The sequence below is a fragment of the Scatophagus argus genome, chromosome 22 (genome assembly GCF_020382885.2).
Source record: "Scatophagus argus isolate fScaArg1 chromosome 22, fScaArg1.pri, whole genome shotgun sequence".
Lineage (NCBI taxonomy): Eukaryota > Metazoa > Chordata > Actinopteri > Scatophagidae > Scatophagus > Scatophagus argus.
Window position 1 is genome coordinate 4,469,152 of NC_058514.1, and position 18,449 is coordinate 4,487,600.

Consider the following 18,449-nt stretch of genomic DNA (forward strand, 5'->3'; position numbering starts at 1 on the left):
ATGTTTTTCAGACTTTGTTTTCCAGCAAATATTAAAGTCTTTATGAGCTGATATGAGTCTGAATTACTTTTGTAATACATCACTTGGTGTCTCAGAATTGTAAAAAGGCAAATGTGCCCTGATCAAAATGTCTCAGATTATTGCTTCAAACTCTGCAACATCTAATACAACCATTTCTTTCTGACATTTCATAAATACTACAAAGTACATTTTAATGATAAGCTTTGCAGAGGATCATCAAATCGAGCTGCTGTTCATGCTGCTGGAAGCCGTTTAAGATCCTGCATCAAGCACTGTCCCGGCTGCAGCTACGGCAGCTCAGAAGTTCGTCATCTCATTATGGGCAATTTTCAGCAAAATCGTATTTGGGTTTTATCTTATGTGGGTCCAGTTTGTGTTTTATGATTGTTTTTTTTATTGTGCACAAGAAGGAAAGGAAAGGAAAGGTTTTAATTTGTTTTTGTAAGTAAAATCTTTATATGTTGGCTCTCCTTTGCAGATTAATGAAGATCAGATACAAAAGTAATGATTTTTTATGAGGATGCAGCACCACATTAAAGTCTTTATGTTTTACTTGTTTTAGTTATAAGTTGGGAACTGAGTCGTAGCCTGCAAATATATTTTTTTAGATATTGCAGTTGTTAATGTAGTCAAGACTTACTCTTATCTTTTTTTTACACATAAAGCGTAGGGTGGGGTTTGTAATAATCATCTTTGATGCACAAATTCGACTTTGAACATTCGTCTTGATGTGTTTTGCAAGCAGATATTTGTATTCACACGTCTGTAATGATGTGATTTATCACCAGTCTGATCTGATATCAAGTTCCCCTTTGAAGCCGCCAAAGTCACAGATTTCCACATTTTCATTTTCGTATGTTTCTTATAATCAGAGCTGGAGCAGGTGCTGCAGCGCCACCTAGTGGTTAATGAGAATAAAGGGACTGTTTTCAGTGGTGTGTTATTTTAGTGTGTGAGGAGAGTGAATGCTTTCAAATCAACTCATTCATTTATCAGGATGTTCAAGTCAGGGACTCAGATATCAAACTGTCTGCCTTTTAGAATACTAATGAAAGAGGAATTGTTGTGTTTTGATAACCGATAGCTGAGTGATGAATGACCACATTAGCTTAATCTTTTGCTGTTTGCTGTTCTGCCTCCGTAGCTTAGGAGACCTGAGTAATGAGGCATTGGGTGTTTTTATTAGCTCTTATTGTCATCTTCTCCTTTTTTTTCAGATCCACACTTCCTTAACAACAAGGACATGTCTGATGTTACTTTCCTGGTGGAGGGGAAACCATTTTATGCACATAAAGTTTTGCTGTTTACAGCTTCACCCAGGTGAGAAGAATTTCTCTATTTATTGATATATACAATTACTTTTTTTTCCTTTAATATACCCACAACTCCTTCTCTTTTATCCAGGTTCAAGTCACTGCTGCAGAACCGACCAGCAGCAGAGAACACCTGTATTGAGATCAGCCACGTCAAGTATAATATTTTCCATGTAAGAACTTTATGATGTCATCTTTTGCTTTTCCTACAATGGCCTAAAAATAAGACTTCAGTCTATACATATGCAGAGATATGTCTTTATACTTATATGTGTTTTTTAATAAGATAAGACAGATAAAATTATCTACCAGTTATTTTTCAATTAATATTTTACACAGCAAAATGTATATATATATATATATATATATATATATATATATACACATATATATGTATTTCAAAATGTTGCATTGATTTTTGGCATCCACCGTGCTGACAGTTGTAACTCAGTTGCATTATTTACAATACATCACCCAAGGAAGAACACACTGTTGCTTTGTAGGTCATGTGAAGTTTGGATACAGAAATGTGATCTCTACGATTCACCTGAAAAGTGGATTGCGGACATTTTCATCGGATTGCCTACCCCTACTTAGAATACACTTTAGATCTAGATTATTGTAGTCACGTCAAATCAGTTTGATTTATTGGAGCAAAAACTGTGGGGGAACTATTGAGAGGATGCGATAGGCTGAACCCTGTACTGCTGTGTGTTTCAGCTGGTCATGCAGTATCTGTACTGTGGAGGCACTGAGTCTTTGCACATACGCAACACTGAAGTTATGGAGGTAAGACTTGAGACTTTAAACAAAGCCTGCCGAGCGACAACACGAGCATTAGCATTTCTAATCCCGAGTCCTGTGCCTCATTCTGTGTGGCTGTACTGTTCCCTGCAGCTCCTCTCTGCAGCCAAGTTCTTCCAACTAGAGGCCCTTCAGAGACACTGTGAGATCATCTGCTCCAAGAACATCACCACAGAAACCTGCGTGGACCTCTACAAACACGCCAAGGTGAGATTGTTTAAAGATGCTATACTCCACGTTTTTATATTAAGAAATGATCTTGCACGTGAGAGGGTTTGCTTATAGTGAAGAACAAACAAAGCATTATCACATGACTCTGCAGTCCCCCTCAGTTCCACAAAGTGTTTGGTGTCTTTTAACTCACTCTTTTGGTTTTGTGGCCTACAGCTTCACTGCTTTGGTTCACTCTCAGCGCTCCCGTTGTGGTTCTCTGCCAGAGCAGGCAGCTGTTTTCAGTTAACAAGCTCTAATTAAACCACTGAACACCACCAGCCCAGCACCAAATGGCAGGCAGACAGACGCAAGTCTTTTGCCAGAACAAGGAATCCAAATTGACTTTAAAAGTCAGCAGAAAAAAATGAAAATTACTTACAAGCACCAGAAAAGGCTTAACTTGTAAGAATTACAGTAAGCATGTAAAAAAATAAATAAATAAAAGAACAGCCTCACAGAGCTGCAAGCTTGTCTGTAGACTCTTTGGTCATGAAAATGGCTGAAATGTAATGTGCCAAACATCATGTAGCACACAGCACAACACAACATGCATGTCAACAACCTTCTCCTCAAAGCAACACAACCCTGCATCAACTTTGTCCTCCAATTTTTCCACATAAACTAAATCAATTAAAAGATGTTACAGTGTTCTTATCACCCTTTAGAATAGTTAAAAAACTCTCTGCTGTTGTCCCTCGGTTAACTTTTGGGTTTTTGTTTTTTTTTTCAACCTAGTTCCTTGGTGCCTCGGAGCTTACGGCTTTCATCGAGGGCTATTTCCTGAAGAACATGGTGCTGCTGATTGAACACGACAGCTTCAAGCAGCTGCTGTACGAACCTCCTCCCCCAGAGAGCCCCGTGTCCAGCCCAGGCATCTACTCCGACATCCTCCACGACCTGGAGAAAACTCTGGCCATACGCATCCGCTCCATCCACCTCTCCACCTCCAAGGGCTCCGTGGTGTGACGTCGTCCTCTCCGAAGCCCTTCGATCCAGGCACAGCATCCATGTAACACCACTTTTAACACCCTGCTATACAGCCCCGTCCGTGTGTCCTGGCCCCGCTGCTGAGGAGGGGCTGTCGGCTGTTTTTCTGTCAGGGATTCCCTTTAATTCTGCCTGTTGCAGCCCCCTTGAGAGTTGATGTTGGCATACGTGACAATTCAGAGAGAGAACCTTCTCGCCTTGTTGGAGGCTTGAACTTTGTCCCAATAACTCCCACTGATCACGTCACACCCCTAAAATAAAAAAATAACAAACTGTCAAAAAAAAGAGATCACTTAGACCTAATTGTGATTATGAGACGTATTGTATTTCATATAAGATACATGCATGAAATACATTCTGTACACCTTTTTCGCTTAAAAAGGTAGAGTAGAATTTAATTCAATAAAAGCAGCTTTCTCGCCATCTCTGATGTGAGACTTTGGTTTACAAACACCATCACTTCATGGAAGTGGATGCCGTTGCCGTATAAAGTTTGACACACGCCAAAATATAATCCTACTATACAACCAATAAAAGTGACTCGTAGCAATGCCGGGAGACGGGCTTTAGGCGGACTTGTTTGAACTTACTTGCGTTTCATTCTGACTCTTCTCTTTTGGACATGTTTCACTGTGTTATATCTACTGTGTGCAGAGGCCAAACTGATCACAGGAACTTCCACCATGGCCGACACTGCAGCACTGATTAAACTGAAGACAGCCCACTCAGTGAAATCTATGCCGACGTATGCTTGAATCATGGATGTCCAACTGGGAAATTAACTCCAAGAACACTGTCAATTTTTTTTTTATTTTTTTAATTATTATTATTATTATGGTTTTGTTTTTTTGCATGACACGTACTCAACTGAGCTGCCCTGATATTGCTTTATATGCAGAGCTGACTTCACGGACCACTTCCTCAAGGGGAAGCAAGGAAAAACGCTGCTTATCAACTTTCTATCCACTGCAAAACTGACAGAGCGGGATTTCGATGGATTTCGATTGCCAGGGACTTTCTCTTCAAAGATATTTAAAGCAAAGTGTAAATAGGTCCTGAAAGTTATTGTGCTGGTTGTTTTTTTTTGTTTTTTGTTTTTTGTAAACTGATGTACAGTATTCTCCTACACTCGCTTGGCTGATGGCACCGGTCTCATTGAATGTGCCCCCAGTTTGTTCCTGCTGTATGTGTCTGTTTATGCAAAGTTGCATGTTTAAATCTGTTCGTTTGAATCCTGCGTTTCGCTTTAGGTGTGCTTTCTGTGTAGATCGGTCAGACTGAGTAGGGTGTTGACTGTCCCATTTGAAGTCCGATCAAAGGATGCTCCCTTCATTTATTGCGTTTTTTTTTTTCTGATACATTCCAAACTATCAGGGTAGATCACATCTTAAAGTCACTTATTGTTTTAGCCTTCGCCTCAGATGAATTTCTCGCTTTTGTGAATTGTGTGAAAGAAAAGTTGTATTCCCACATGGTGTTGATTTGAGTTCATTAGAGACACAACCTTTTCCTGCTCAATCATCGGTACAAAAACTAAACATCCATGTCAGAAAATATCTGTTTCAGTTGATAAAAAGCTGAAGGTACAAACTTCTGTGCACGTAAACTTTCAAAGTAGGTTATAACTGCAAGTCCACTCATTCCAGCAATAAACATCCATTCACAGTGTTACAGTTTGAAACAGTACAAAATAAGGAAAAACAGTTGACTCTTCACACACCTCACAACTTCATGGACCTTCATCATCTATCATTAAATCCAAAAAAAAAAAAAAAAAAGTGTGAAGCAAACCTCAAACTCCTGAAATAATAATGAGCATGTAAAAAATAAATGTGTATATATATATATATATATATATATATATATGTGTGTGTTCAAATGAACACTGAAACAAAGGGAAATAAGAGATTAAATGGGCAATTCAAGATAAGCAATTTGTGTCCAAAAAGAATGGGGGTTCAAGAACAGCCTTTTTATTGTTGTCAGCTGTGTCAGATTGTCTCAGGTGTTTGAGATTTGGTTCTCCCCTCTCATTGGCTGCTGCACCCTGCAGTTTTAGCATAAAAAGGAGTTCTTTCATAATGTTAATGTGAAGCCTGATGAGGGTCTGTGGCAAATCTGTGTCTCTAATTAACTTGGCGCTCGTGGAAATTCAATTGTTTGTTTTTTATGACTGCATTTTTTTATGCACCTGTTCACTAGGTGTGCACTAGATCATTTTATCATTTGCAAAAGGACCAAATGCTAAACCCGACACCCATTGTTCAACAGCAGCGCCTGGGTTATCTGCCATGTTGTTTAAATGATGCACACTCACCTGAAAAGGGTAAAAACTTAACAAAGCTCAACAATATTTCAATAAACCCCAGTTAGCACTAACTGAGACACAATACATGTCAGTTTAGGAGAAAATCATGGACCTACAGGACATTTTATGAATGTAACAATGCAACAGAAGTTGAATATATACAAAATGTGCAATGTTGTCCAGCAACAAACCAAAAAAAGATGCTTCTCTGTTTCCAATGGCTTACAATGCAAATGTCTCTGAAGTGTCCTCATACTTTGTGATGTTGTTTCTACATAAATCTAACTGTACCTTCAGATAAGAGACAAATCTTATTACTTCTAAAACTGTAGCACACTCAAAATTACTTAAATATTGGTTTTGGGCCAAAAGAAAACATTTTAAGAGACACATATAGGCATAGAGAGTTGGTTTTAAGTTCTGTAAATAGTTACAGAAAATGAAATATAGATATTATCCTATGACTTTATTTTCTTACCTACATACATAGCACTATATATTTTATTTTACATTCCACAGCTATTTTGTTTTACAAAAGTGAAAAAGATTATATAAAAAGATGCTTTAAGGTTTTGAAATTAAGCAATAGTTCCATAAGACTGTAATAGTACAGTGAATAAAATGCTACAATATAAATGTGAATTAAAAGACACATGACATAGATGAATAAGTGACTGAAAAAAGCCTGAATATTCTATTTCTGTTCATATTTTTGTCACCACCATGCTGTATTTTCTTTTAAATGTATTTCAACCACTTAAAAAAATAACTTCTAACTTATAGGCTGCCAGCCAGTTGATTTTACCCTGACAGCTTTAATGAAGCTGACAATTTATTTAGGCTAACTCTGGCTGAAATAATTCACCTTTAAAACATATTTGCATTTACATTAAAATATTATTCAAGCCCATGTTTGAACTGAAACTTGCTATTTGAAGGTGAAATGTAACTTAATGATGCAAACCGTTTTGTCTCCACAGAGGTAAAAAGGTTCATAATGATGTCAAGCACTTTTTTGTGCCAGTGTTACTGTAGCCTCACACACACACACACACACACACACACACACACACACACACGCTCAAAAGCATTAGTATTGTAAGAGTGAGCTTAAGTTTAAGTCTTATTGTGATCCAATAGCAGCTGAATTAGATTAAGAGAATAAGCCAAAAGACTGTAAGCTTATCTCTGTTTTTATTAGCAAAAGACTAACTTTAGCTTGCTTCTGTACTGGCGCTTTTGAAAAGTGGGTCAAAGCCGTAGAATAGGCTAAATGTCGGTTCGCATGGCTGTTCTTGTTTAATGTTGTCGAGAATGTGCTATGTACACCAGCTTTGTCTAACAAGACTCTCCCTTTTATTTGTCTCAGCATTTATTTGCCTGCGTATTTGTTCCTGTAATAAACAACATTTCTCCTAGACACAGTGGACACATGCATGGGATATTCATTAGATTTTGACTCCACAGGGGGATGAACTTTTGCTATTACTTTTCCTTTGATGAGAACATGTATATTGTACAATATATATATATATATTGTACATATATATATGAAACAGAAATTATACACAGCGTGAGAAGCAGAGATGCAAAGAGGAATGTTACACTCATGCTACAGTTTCTGTGGTTCCATGACATGCTTTTGTGGACAGCTAATAAACAACCAGAGTTTAAACTGTATCAGGGTCTCTTTTTTCTTTTTTTTTTGCTTTGTTTCTCATGTTTATAACTACGCTACTGACATGGTTTTAAGGAGTTCAATAATTACATCCACGATAAAGATTTTGTTGAAAACTTTAATGCTGGCCAGAGGGGTGAATGCTTTGGTCAGACCGTGACCTTTCATTTGATGACAGTACCAATGCTTTGATAATGATTACACTCCTTCAAAATTGTTGATATTCTCAGTAAACATTTTGTGTTTACTGCTACAAACACTTCTACTGCATTTATAACTTTCATCAGTGTTTTATTTCTCTCTTTAATGTGAGCATTACTTATATTTCTATGTACTACAATCTTTTCAATTAGTTAGCATAAGATAGCTATCTATAGCTAACTGTTGACCATCTATTCTACTTCTAAAATTCACAGCTCAAAGTAAAAGAATACAAGGAGGTACACAGATACTCCAGAAATATGCAAGACAATACACACTTAGATATTTGGGTTGTGTAATTTTTTTTCTGCTACTGCTAGGGAGGCACAGTTGCTAGTTAGCATAAAGGCTAATATAAGCATAACCTGACATAAAGCCTATGCACTGGTGATTTGTAAGGATGGACATCAATTCATATAAAAATACACACAGAACATTATGTAAACAAATTGTTTCTTTTAGAAGACCACTGTTTATGAAAGGTTTGCGCCTAACACTTGCAGTAGGAGAACAAATGCCTAACATGTGCAATGTTTTAAGAGTCAAAGATTGAACCAACATCATTAATTTTCCCAGGTAGTTGGACTGAGAATATTCCACCCTTATCTGAATACAAATCTGATGCTTTATTGAGAATGATGGATGTTAGTTCAATTCAAAATCAACTACACTACATGTGTTTGTGTTAAATTAAAGAAACACGTCAACCAGTACAACAGTGATTATTGTTATACTTAACATTATATAATTAACTCTGACTTTTTAGCCAATGGAACAAGGACACTGCACTGTCTTTTAAAAAATAAATTGACAAATCTGGCCACAGCCCAGCACCACGATGTTTCATTTGTCCCTTTACTTTGACTAAGTGAATGAATTACGGTAATAAAAATAATAACAGCTCTCTCAAAAAGCCAGCGTACTGTCTGCAGTCAGACTGATGAAGAAATACACATCATAAAAAGACTAGAAGTGAGTTTGGCTGTGTTTCCTTTTGGGGAATTTCATTCCCCCCACCCCTGTCTCCACAGGAAAAGACTGCACCAAAGAAGAGAAAAATATGCCAATGAAGTCAAGCAAGTTTAATAAAGGTCTTTATTTATATAAAGGAATAGATAAATCAGGTTTACAGTTAGGTCATTATCATACCAAAATAAAAGAATGTCTTTTTGACATTACTATATATAGCATATTTAGTGTACCCTTTGTACCCTTTGCTACTGGAGATGCTCGCAGTATAATTAAGAGAAGGGTTCATTTCCTCCAGTAGCCTTCGGGGGGTAGTAATGACCATAGTAGTAAGTGTGACATTCATCAGACCATGAAAAACATGTTCCTTTCACATGAAATCACAAACTTGGTCGTTACATTACTTGGTTATTACCCTATTTAGATAGTCTCTTGAGTAAATATAACAGAATCGATGTCTTCGCAGGCTGCAGGAGTAGACATGAATCTCTAATAAACCGCGACTAGAGCAGGAAACGTGTGCTATTGACTGCGCCTGCGCATTCGCAACAGACTATCGAGCCGCCCTTCCTCCCCGCCAACTTGCACCGCAGGGTCGGGCAGACGTTGACTCACAACAACCCCGAGTTAATTCGCTTGTCGAATTGAATACTTTCCGATATAATATGGAGAGCCCACATCGCACTGAAAACGGTAAGCTAATTAGAAGTTAGACAAGTATTACTCATCACGACTTATCAGGTTTTCTTTTGGATTGTGTGCGCCCGATTTTGAACATGGCGTACCCCGCTCTGAGATGGCGGTGGCTTTGTGCTACGTTACAGCGCTAACGGGCTGATGTGCATGGCAGTTATCAGAAGGAGCGTTACTTAAGCTAAGCTAGCTAGCTACCTAAGCCAGTTATATGTTGTAGCATAACAGTAACGCTTCAGTGTAGTAGATGGCGACAGTTAGCTAACCGTCGTCTTGGGCTGGCTGAAAATTAGCCTAGCATCGGCTGACACATGATATCTTTTGGCTTCAACCAAAACTGCATAGCTAGTGGCTAAAAACAAAAATACAAGACAACTAAGTTCGTGTCTGAAGGCCGTGCAAGCGTCAAAATAAAAGCACACAGCGGCCACTTTTAAATAAAATACCAGAAAGAAACTTAATGTCATACAAACAAAACTGAATGTCTCTTACTATTTCAACAACTTGTGTAGCATAGAAAGTCACGACTACAGCAGCCATATTTACCACTTACCCGGGGTGCTAAAGTGCGGTGAGGCGTAATTACGACACAGTTACCAGTCCATGAAGGCACCCCGGGCCAGCTTGAAGGAAAATTATTTTTTCTTGAAATAAATTAGCTGATGACCAAAATATTCTGACAAAGCCTGAGTGCATTAATCTCATTATACCCACACATTTGTTTTGACTATCAAAAGAAATCAATGAAGCATGTTTGATGACACCTATGTGGTTACTTGTATGTATGTATGTATGTTTTTGAGCATTAGAGTGTGATGATTCATGTTCAGATTGTTAAATATTTTCCAGAGTTGCCTCTTCTGCTGCCCTCTCTCCGCCTCTTCATACCCCCCCTACGCCTGGTGTCAGCGGCCATGTGGCAGGTTGTCCAGAGGGGAAACGTGCAGGACTATGGGATGGTGGAGGAGTTCATTAGTACGGTTTCAGAAATCGTACCTGAACTTTTGAATGCAGATCAGAGAGCCCAGCTCCTCCTGGGTCTCAGGGCACGGGTGAGACTGTATGATATATTTGTGGAAGACGTGCTTTTATAAGAGAAACAGAAAGGAAAAGAAAAATGGCTTGTTGTCTCTCTTGCAAGTGTTTAGCTGACAAAATGTTATTGCTCTTCACTCTAGAAATCCCCTCATCTCACATGATAGAGGGTGTAACCATGTCAGCAACACCTAAAAATTCGCAACATCTAAACAGTAGAAAAGCTCAGTTACTGCCTGACAGATGGTAAAGGTGAAGCAGATGAAGTGGTTTAATACTTTCAGAAAGATCAGCATCACCTGCAAGGCACGGTTTTTCTCACCTGAAAAGAGCTATTAAAGATATTCATTTTCCAGTGCTAAATCTGGTGAGTCTGCTGTTAGTGAGTAACATTTCCAGGTGCTGCTCTGTCAGTTCAGTTTACCCTGAGGTGACACCATTTGTTGCAGGTGGTTCTTGAATTGTGTCGGGCCGAGCAGATAGCGGACACAGAAACCATCGAGATGCACCTGGAGCGGATCAAGGCCCTCGTATCCACATGGGCAGCTCAGGTTAGCTTTGTTAAATGTGATATGTCGGTCAGCGGTGTGGTGGTCACTTTTCTCTGCTTAAACTTCATCTGTGCATACTGTTTGTTCCAGCCTTGTTTTGCCGATGTCGAGTTTCCAGAATCAAACTTTGTGGATCAAGTTGAATTGTTGTTAAAAGACCCTGAAGAGAAGGAGAAATTTTTCCAGGTTTGTAAATTGTGTCTTTGAATTTATGTGTTGTGTTAAACCCTCGGTGTGTATAAGATGACTTCCTTTATGTTGTTGAACTAATCTCGACAGCAACTACATTAAACTGTGGTTATTTGTTCCAGGATGTTTTCCCTGTTGACTTTGGGCCTGAATATGACAGCGCTCTGCAGATGCTAATGTTGGATTTCCTGTCCAGACTGGAGAAGCTTCTTCCAGTACCAGACATTCAGCAGGTACTGGAACCAGTTTAGAAAACCAGTCATTTTGTCATCAGTCCTCTGTTTCTTTTAACAACCAGTTTGATTTTCGGTAATGACTAATTTGGCATCCTTTGTAGTTTGTCAAATGCGAACAATTATAAGCTAAAAAAATGGATGAAGCCCACAGTTTGAGTCTTTAAATTATAGTTTTAATTTTATTCGATACTTTTATTAACTGTCATTTCTCATCTCTTCACCAGACTGCATCCATGCTCAGTGCTGTCCCATCTGCCCTGGAGGAATGTGTGCACTCTGTTCCTGATCCCAGGCACCTGAAAACTGTGCTCCTGTACCACACGACGCTTGGACATTTTGATTTATCTGGTGAGTCACACCTGGGCTAAGACTTCTGTGTCCTTTTGTAATTCATTCCACTGAAATGGTGTCCAGTGAGGACCAGGCTACTTTTTCATGTATCTGCATCAAGTTGTTTTAAGGTTGAATGAGAAAAGGGAAATGAGCAACTGGTGAATGTTACAGTCATTATGTGTACAAAGCTAATGGGATTCCTCTTTTTCTGACAGATGAATCGCAGACCATTCCTTCTTCCTTTGGGAACTGCATCCTCTCTTCGCTGTCGCTTCCTCAGCTGGAGAAGGTCGTAATTGATGCAGACCAAATCCAGTTACAGCCTCCATCGGAGCAGATGGAAGGTTGTGTGACTGTCCAGGTGGAGGGTGAAACTGTGACACTGTTGGACTACATACAGATTGAACAGCCATCAGCTTTGGTTGAGCCTGATGACTGTGAAGAAAATGAAGTTAATGAGGGGGAAACCACTGGAGAGGAAGTCAGTGACACCCTAAAGCCAGCAGCTTTCCAACCACTGAAACAAAGCAAACGGCTTCAGCTAAAGAGAAAAGTTTTAAAAGAAAACAAAGACTTGACACCTAAGAGGCAAAGGAAAAAATACTCCAACAATAAGACATGTCCTGTGTGCAATAAGATTTTCCTGCGAGCTGCAGCCATGAGACGACACCTGGAAACCCATTCTGCCAATCGAGATCTCAAGTACAAGTGCGCCAACTGTGACAAACGATTCAGGGACCATTACGACATGAAGCGGCACAGCATGCGCGTTCATGAAAAGGACGAGATGACCAATGACGTTAAAGATGACGACTTGGGAGATCCTAGCACCTCTGAAACATCAGAAAACAAAAACTGCACTCTGTGTGGGAAGTATTTCGCCCGTCGAGTAGACATGGAGCGGCACATGAAATCCCACTCGGAGGACCGCCCGTATAGCTGTTCTTTCTGTGAGAAGAAATTCAAGAACCCGTATGTTTTAAAGAGACATCAGAAGGAAATTTGCAAGAGCAGAGAGCTGAAGAAGCCAAAGAGAAGGGAGACACAACCGCCGGCTCCACAGCCGCCACCAGAGGGGTCGACAGAGGGCAAAGTCTGTCCCATCTGCAGCAGGATCTTGCCTTACTCTGCGGACATTGCAAAGCATTTACGATCTCACACGGAAGAGCGTCCTTTTATTTGCATCACCTGTGAGAAGGGCTTCAAGTACAAGGACACACTGAAGAAGCATCAGATTATTCACGGCCACGAGGGGATCAGAGAGGAACAGAGCAAGACGGTGGAACAGATTCTGGCTGAAGCTGATACTCAAAATTGTAGTGAAACAAGTAAAAAAGAAAACAACCCAGATGCACCTGCAGATGTTGCTGAGGAGTTGCCATCTGTGCCGGTGAAAAAACAGCTAAACAAAAAAGGCCTTAAAGTGTGCCCTGTCTGTGCTAGGACGTTTGACAGTGTCAAAACACTGAACAGACACATTCAGTGTCACACGGAGGACCGGCCTTATCATTGCATCCACTGCAAGAAGCGTTTTAAACACATGCACGGGCTGAAAAGACACCAGATTTATGCCATTTGTCATAAGAAAGTCTCACGATTCTCATGGAAGAAGGAGCCGAGGGCAGGGCCCAGCCAGAGCGAAGTGAGCGGCGCCGACCCGCAACAGGGACCGCCTCTGAAAATACCTGTGTGGTGTTCAAACTGCGGCAAACACTTCGAGTACCCCTCCGCTCTGAAGGAGCATCAGGAAAACGTTTGCAAAGTGGAAGTGAGTGAAATCATGAAATGTGACGACTGCGGGAAGGAATTCAAGAGCATGACCATGCTCAAAGTGCACCAGAGGATCCACGATCCGCTCTACTGCAAAGAGTGCGGGAAGATACTTGCTAACGAGCCTGCTTTTGAGAGGCACAAACTTATGCACAGACCAATGCAGTGCACAATGTGCGACAAGACTTTTACTCTGCTGAGACGCTTGAGAGAACACTATGAGAAGCAGCACGACTTCACCGGACCGTATCCCTGTGCGCAGTGTGACAAAACCTTCATGCAGCTGTCCTACCTCGCCATCCACCAGAGGATTCACAAAGGAGAGTTCCCTTACATTTGTAACATGTGCCCAGAGAAGTTCAGGTCTTCCAACTGCCTGACGGTTCATCTGAGGAAACACACTGGAGAGAAACCCTTCCTGTGCTGGCAGTGCGGGAAGTGTTACCGCTCGGCGTCGGAGCTCACGGTGCACATGGGGACCCACTCCGAGGAGAGACCCTGGACGTGCACACAGTGCGACATGGCTTACCGCACCAAGCTGCAGCTGACGAACCACGTCGAGCAAATCCACATCGGCGTCAGGTATCCCTGCAACAGTTGTGGAAAGCAGTTCATGAAGGAAACGTCCCTGAAAAGGCATGAGCTCATCCACACAGGCGAGCGACCGCACCAGTGCACGGTGTGCGGTAAGACCTTCCTGACCGCCAACGAGCTCAGGCTCCACAACAGGTATCACACGGGGGAGCGCCCGTACAAGTGCGAAGAGTGCGGAAAAGCCTTCATTCAGTCGGGATACCTGAAGTCGCACATGCGGATCCACACAGGCGAGAAGCCATTTAAATGCGACATATGTAATAAAGGCTTCAGGTTGTCGTATCACATGAAGAAGCACAGGCGGACTCACGCCGGGAAGCCAAAGAGCTACATATGTGAGGAGTGCGGGTTGGCGTTCCTCCTTAAAAAGTCCCTCTGGGAGCACTCGCTCACTCACAATGTGAAAATTGAATCATCATTCGCACATGAAATGAAAATAGAGTTTCAGTAGGAATCTTTGTATTTTTCCGCAGGTTTTTTTTTTCTTTTCTTTTATAAGATGCTGAGGAGTTTAGTTCTGAGCTGGTATCACAATCACCAAAAAACATTACGTTTCTCTTTGTTGTTTTGACCAGTTATGACCAATTTGTAAGTTCTTCTTTTCCTTCCTTTCTTGTTGGTATAATGTGTTGATTCACATCTTCCATAAAGCATAATGATGAATTATAAGGCTACTGCATATATTTAAAGCAAAGGAATAATTTTTGCTTACATGGCTTTTTGAAATAAATCCACAATGAATGTAATTCTTCCTCCCTGCATTTTTCTGTTTAAATCAAGAGAGCTGAAAAGGCTCAGCAGTTCACTGACTGAGTCACAGAACATCAAGTAATTGACAACAGTTTTGGTGATAAAGTTTCATTAATTCAAAGATAAGCTGGTTCCAGCCTTTTAAGTGTGAAGATTTGGCATTTCTGTCCCTGAGGCCTTTTCTATAAGATAATATTAATCAGTAATAAAATCATTTCAACCCTGGCAAAAGGTAAGCATATAAGCATTCTGATCAGCCATTATTTAAGACAAAACAGTAAGTAAAACCCGTATTGTCACTGAGGAGAAACATCCTTTAAGTTTACAGACAATTTAACTGAAAGTTAGCGATTAAAAGGTGACTTTGACCTATTTGAGTCATATAGACCTTATTTAAAATAACATTGAACATTAAAGATCCTCTCCAGACGGGTTTCTGACTAATTATTTTCAAACACTTCATTTCAAGTCATGGTGTTTTTATGTGTGAGCAGCAGGTTTAGCAGTGCTGTCCAGTGTTTTGTCAGTAGCCTTCTTCCACCAGAAGATGGCAGTGTGGTAGTGATAATGGACAGCAGCTGTGCTTAACACAGGAGGAAGAGCTGTGAATAGCGCCCCCTGCTGCCCTGCAGTTTGCGTTGGCGGTTCCTGCCTCTGCGTACCCTAAAAAAAACAAATAATCATCTCCGTCCTTCACTTGCATCCATATCTCAGTTTTCAGTAAACATTCACAGTGTTGCATGCATTAGGACGTCTGTTTACAGTGTAATTCAGGGCTTGTTTGCTCATGCAGCTCTTGACTCTCTTGCAGCATAAATTTTCCAACTGTCTCTCAAATCAGTGTTAATCCCTTGCGCTTCCTTATGGTCCCCCGACTGTTTACTCAGCCTGACTGACAGTTTAAACCGCAGCTGCAGCAGCCATAAGCAGCATCCCTGCCCAGATCCAGAGAAACTGCTTCCATCCCTCCGAGGCCTACCGAGTCAGAGGCTCTCCAGTGTGTTGGGATCAGATCACTTTTTAACCAAAAGCATATAGATTCATATAGGCCTGTAATTGCTTCAGTGTGTTCCCTCCCGTAATTTAGGCCTGGCAGTGGTCTCTTTCCTATACATAGGCTTCACGGGTGCCAGGTGGTGGGCAGAGAGGAGCACTGCCCCCGTACCCCAACCAGCCTGTGAGAGAGAGAGGCAGGGAGTGGTAGGCCTTACCCCCTTGTTCACTTCATTGTGGGATAAGTAAACAGCACAAACAGCACATTTCCCAGCATGTGTTGATCTCACAGGCCCTCGTCTGGCTCTAATTGCAGTATGAGTGAAAGCTGGACCGACAGCTCGCCACAATATCACCGACACTGAAAAAAAAAATCCTGAATCTTTGCGTTTACTTGGGGATATTTGGCATTCGTCTGTGGCTTGTCTCTCGGGATTAGTGGTGTTTACTGAAACCACATATTGAGGCTGTAATTACTGTACATGCTATTGTTCAAGTATTTGTTTTGTGTTTTTGTTCCCGACTCAGTGGAACATTCCTGGATTTTGTAATAGACGGAATGACTGCACGCTCTAACAGGTCTCGAGATTGCCGTGGTGTCACGAGGACAAAATAACGTGAACACTCCACGAATAAGGACAGTCGGTCGCCTTTAAAAACGCCACTGCTGGGACGTTCGTCTGCACCAGCAGCTGCGGGTCACAACGTCTTTTGAAATCCTGGACACTTGCCTCTCTTCAGGCCTTTAAAAATCCTTCTAATTAAACAGCCTGAGAAGGAAAAAACCCTTTTCATAGAATTACAAAAGCCAAAACTTGTACAGAGGGGTCACAGTTACACGCTGATTTGTTTGGTAATGAACCCACACAAAATGATAATCTAATTCTGCAGTTTTTTAACCCTCATTGTGTCACGTATGCTCTTGCGTACTGTGAGGTTCAGTCTGTCTACTGCCATCACCTGCAGCAGGCAGCATTTTTTCCTGTAAAGCAGGCTTGCATGAGCTTTTCCACTTAAATCAGCAACTTGTCGGGCAACGATTCTCTGTGCATTTGTCACTACAAGCAAACACCTTCCATCATGCATGTCATCTGTGCCATGTTTGTTTGTCCAGACATTTATGGTTTGTCTTCAGCGAATCAGGTATTTCAGACCGAAGGCCCCATTTTTGCCGACCTCGACGTATGTTCAAAGCAACAATCACAATCATCAACTGTTTTCATCAGCAGTAGAGTGGAGTTTAGTTCAGTTTCCCAAGAAACAAACATGATAACACACAATTTGATGAAAGTCTGCCACCTCCAGCACGTCCACCGATCATAAACAGTTAAACTGTCCCGCAGATTTTTTTTTTGAAAAGTAGGTTTTGATCATCAACAGGCACCACGGATTTTCCTGGCCTTTTTGCCAAAACACTGTGACCCCTGCGAGTTACTACGGAAACATAGCGTATCAAAACAAGCGGCCCATTTCTCTCTTTCGCTCCGTGACGCACCTTTATTTCTTCCATATGAAGGCTGTATGGCACAACTGAGCGCTTTGATAAGAAGACCTGCTCTGAATGCATGGACAGCAGGGTCACACGTTGCACACGATCACTTGCTGCGTTCATTGTTTTTGCACTGCCTCTGTTGTATCTGTCTTAGATAACTGAAATAGGAGGAAGTGTAACAGAGCAGCCCACTGAACTGGAAACACCCTAAGATTAATCAGGAGAACAGAGAAGCTTTGCTCTCCTAATCAAAGGTGTGTATGTATATGCACTTGCATGTGTGTGGTGTGTGTGTCCTCATGTGAACCTGTGTGTGTGTGTGTTTGCCCAGCCTCACAGACATTCTCCTCCCATCTCTGGTACCAGCCCCCCCCCCCCCCCCCCCCCCCACCAACACACACTCAGCCCTCCATCCTCCCTCGCTGCTGGCAGGCTTGGCAAAAACCAAAAGCCTTATCTCATTTTTCATCCACTCCGGTTCTTCCTGCATCCTCTCGCTTTCATCCACTCAAAGTCATTTGCATTCTGCGCTGCTGTCCGTATCTGTGTATCCTTCTGACTCAGACATTTTTTGGCAAGAGAGACCAGACGGGATGCTGTTAACGCTGCAAAAAATGTCCCTCTTTGCAACATTTTTTTTTTTGTAGTGCTTTTTGTTAACAAGTTCTTCCAGAGGGGGTGAAATAACACCTTGTTGCCAGATATGTTGCAGAAATTTTCTTCTATGTGTATAAGTCTCTTTCAATAAAGCAGATTACCCATATTGACAGTAAAAAAAATCCATTGAAATGTAAGAATGCAATTCAAATAAGAGAAACTGTCCTGGTGTGTGATACTGAAACACTTGCTCAGAGGAAAATGATGTGTGATCTCTGTAACTCACTCCTGATCATAATGACTCGTGAGGATGGACATTTTTTGCAGTGAACACTTTCTCCTTCCTACACTAGAAGGGAGTGAAAACAAGCCTTTCCCTGGTCAATGAGTTCACCGGGGCGGACGTCTCCTCAGACAAGGCTGCAGGGGGGGTTTAGAGGGGGGAGGTGTAGGTGGTGGTGGTGGTGGGTTCAAAAGTCTTGCAACCGAAGAGGAAAAAAGACTCAGAGTGAGGAAGGGAGAGACAGAAACCTGGCACCAAGACAGTCCAGAGCACTGGGCATTAGAGACGGTGAACAAGGGAAGGTCAGCAACACCCCTCCCTTCTTCTTCTTCTTCTTCCTCCTCCTCCTCCTCCTCCTACTGCATCAGCACATGTACAGCAGGAGCCCATCATCAATACTACCAGTCAGGAAAGCCTGTGATGAAGCGTGTACATGCTG

The 18,449-nt window shown here is 41.4% G+C and overlaps 2 protein-coding genes across 4 annotated transcripts in view; both read left to right on the forward strand.

The window, feature by feature from the left end:
• Window positions 1-5,116, forward strand: part of LOC124054084 (ankyrin repeat and BTB/POZ domain-containing protein BTBD11-A) — a 134,953-nt gene extending 129,837 nt beyond the window's left edge. For both annotated transcript variants that reach the window (XM_046379757.1, XM_046379758.1), the window contains 5 exons: window positions 1,239-1,341; window positions 1,426-1,507; window positions 2,055-2,123; window positions 2,232-2,345; window positions 3,087-5,116. In XM_046379757.1, the coding sequence (XP_046235713.1) occupies window positions 1,239-1,341; window positions 1,426-1,507; window positions 2,055-2,123; window positions 2,232-2,345; window positions 3,087-3,317 (599 nt within the window). In that variant the 3' untranslated portion in view covers window positions 3,318-5,116. The remainder of the gene's footprint in view (window positions 1-1,238; window positions 1,342-1,425; window positions 1,508-2,054; window positions 2,124-2,231; window positions 2,346-3,086) is intronic.
• A 3,902-nt stretch (window positions 5,117-9,018) lies between these two features.
• LOC124053843 (zinc finger protein 11-like) lies at window positions 9,019-15,086 on the forward strand. Of its 2 annotated transcripts, XM_046379387.1 has the most exons (7): window positions 9,019-9,187; window positions 10,037-10,239; window positions 10,672-10,773; window positions 10,864-10,959; window positions 11,085-11,195; window positions 11,423-11,546; window positions 11,747-15,086. In XM_046379387.1, the coding sequence occupies exons 1-7, from the start codon at window positions 9,160-9,162 to the stop codon at window positions 14,344-14,346; spliced, it is 3,264 nt and encodes a 1,087-aa protein (XP_046235343.1). In that variant the 5' UTR covers window positions 9,019-9,159; the 3' UTR covers window positions 14,347-15,086. The 2 variants fall into 2 exon arrangements, with proteins under 2 accessions (XP_046235343.1, XP_046235344.1); XM_046379388.1 differs by lacking the exons at window positions 9,019-9,187; window positions 10,037-10,239 and adding an exon at window positions 10,260-10,589.
• Window positions 15,087-18,449: the final 3,363 nt, after the last annotated feature.

What these genes read in the sequence shown, in the direction of transcription:
- LOC124053843 (XM_046379387.1), top strand. Translation starts at nt 9,160, where the DNA reads ATGGAGAGCCCACATCGCACTGAAAACG. An exon ending in TCCTGGGTCTCAGGGCACGG is followed by an intron (nt 10,240 to 10,671) that starts GTGAGACTGTAT and finishes CATTTGTTGCAG; the next exon opens with GTGGTTCTTGAATTGTGTCG. An exon ending in AGAAGGAGAAATTTTTCCAG is followed by an intron (nt 10,960 to 11,084) that starts GTTTGTAAATTG and finishes TATTTGTTCCAG; the next exon opens with GATGTTTTCCCTGTTGACTT.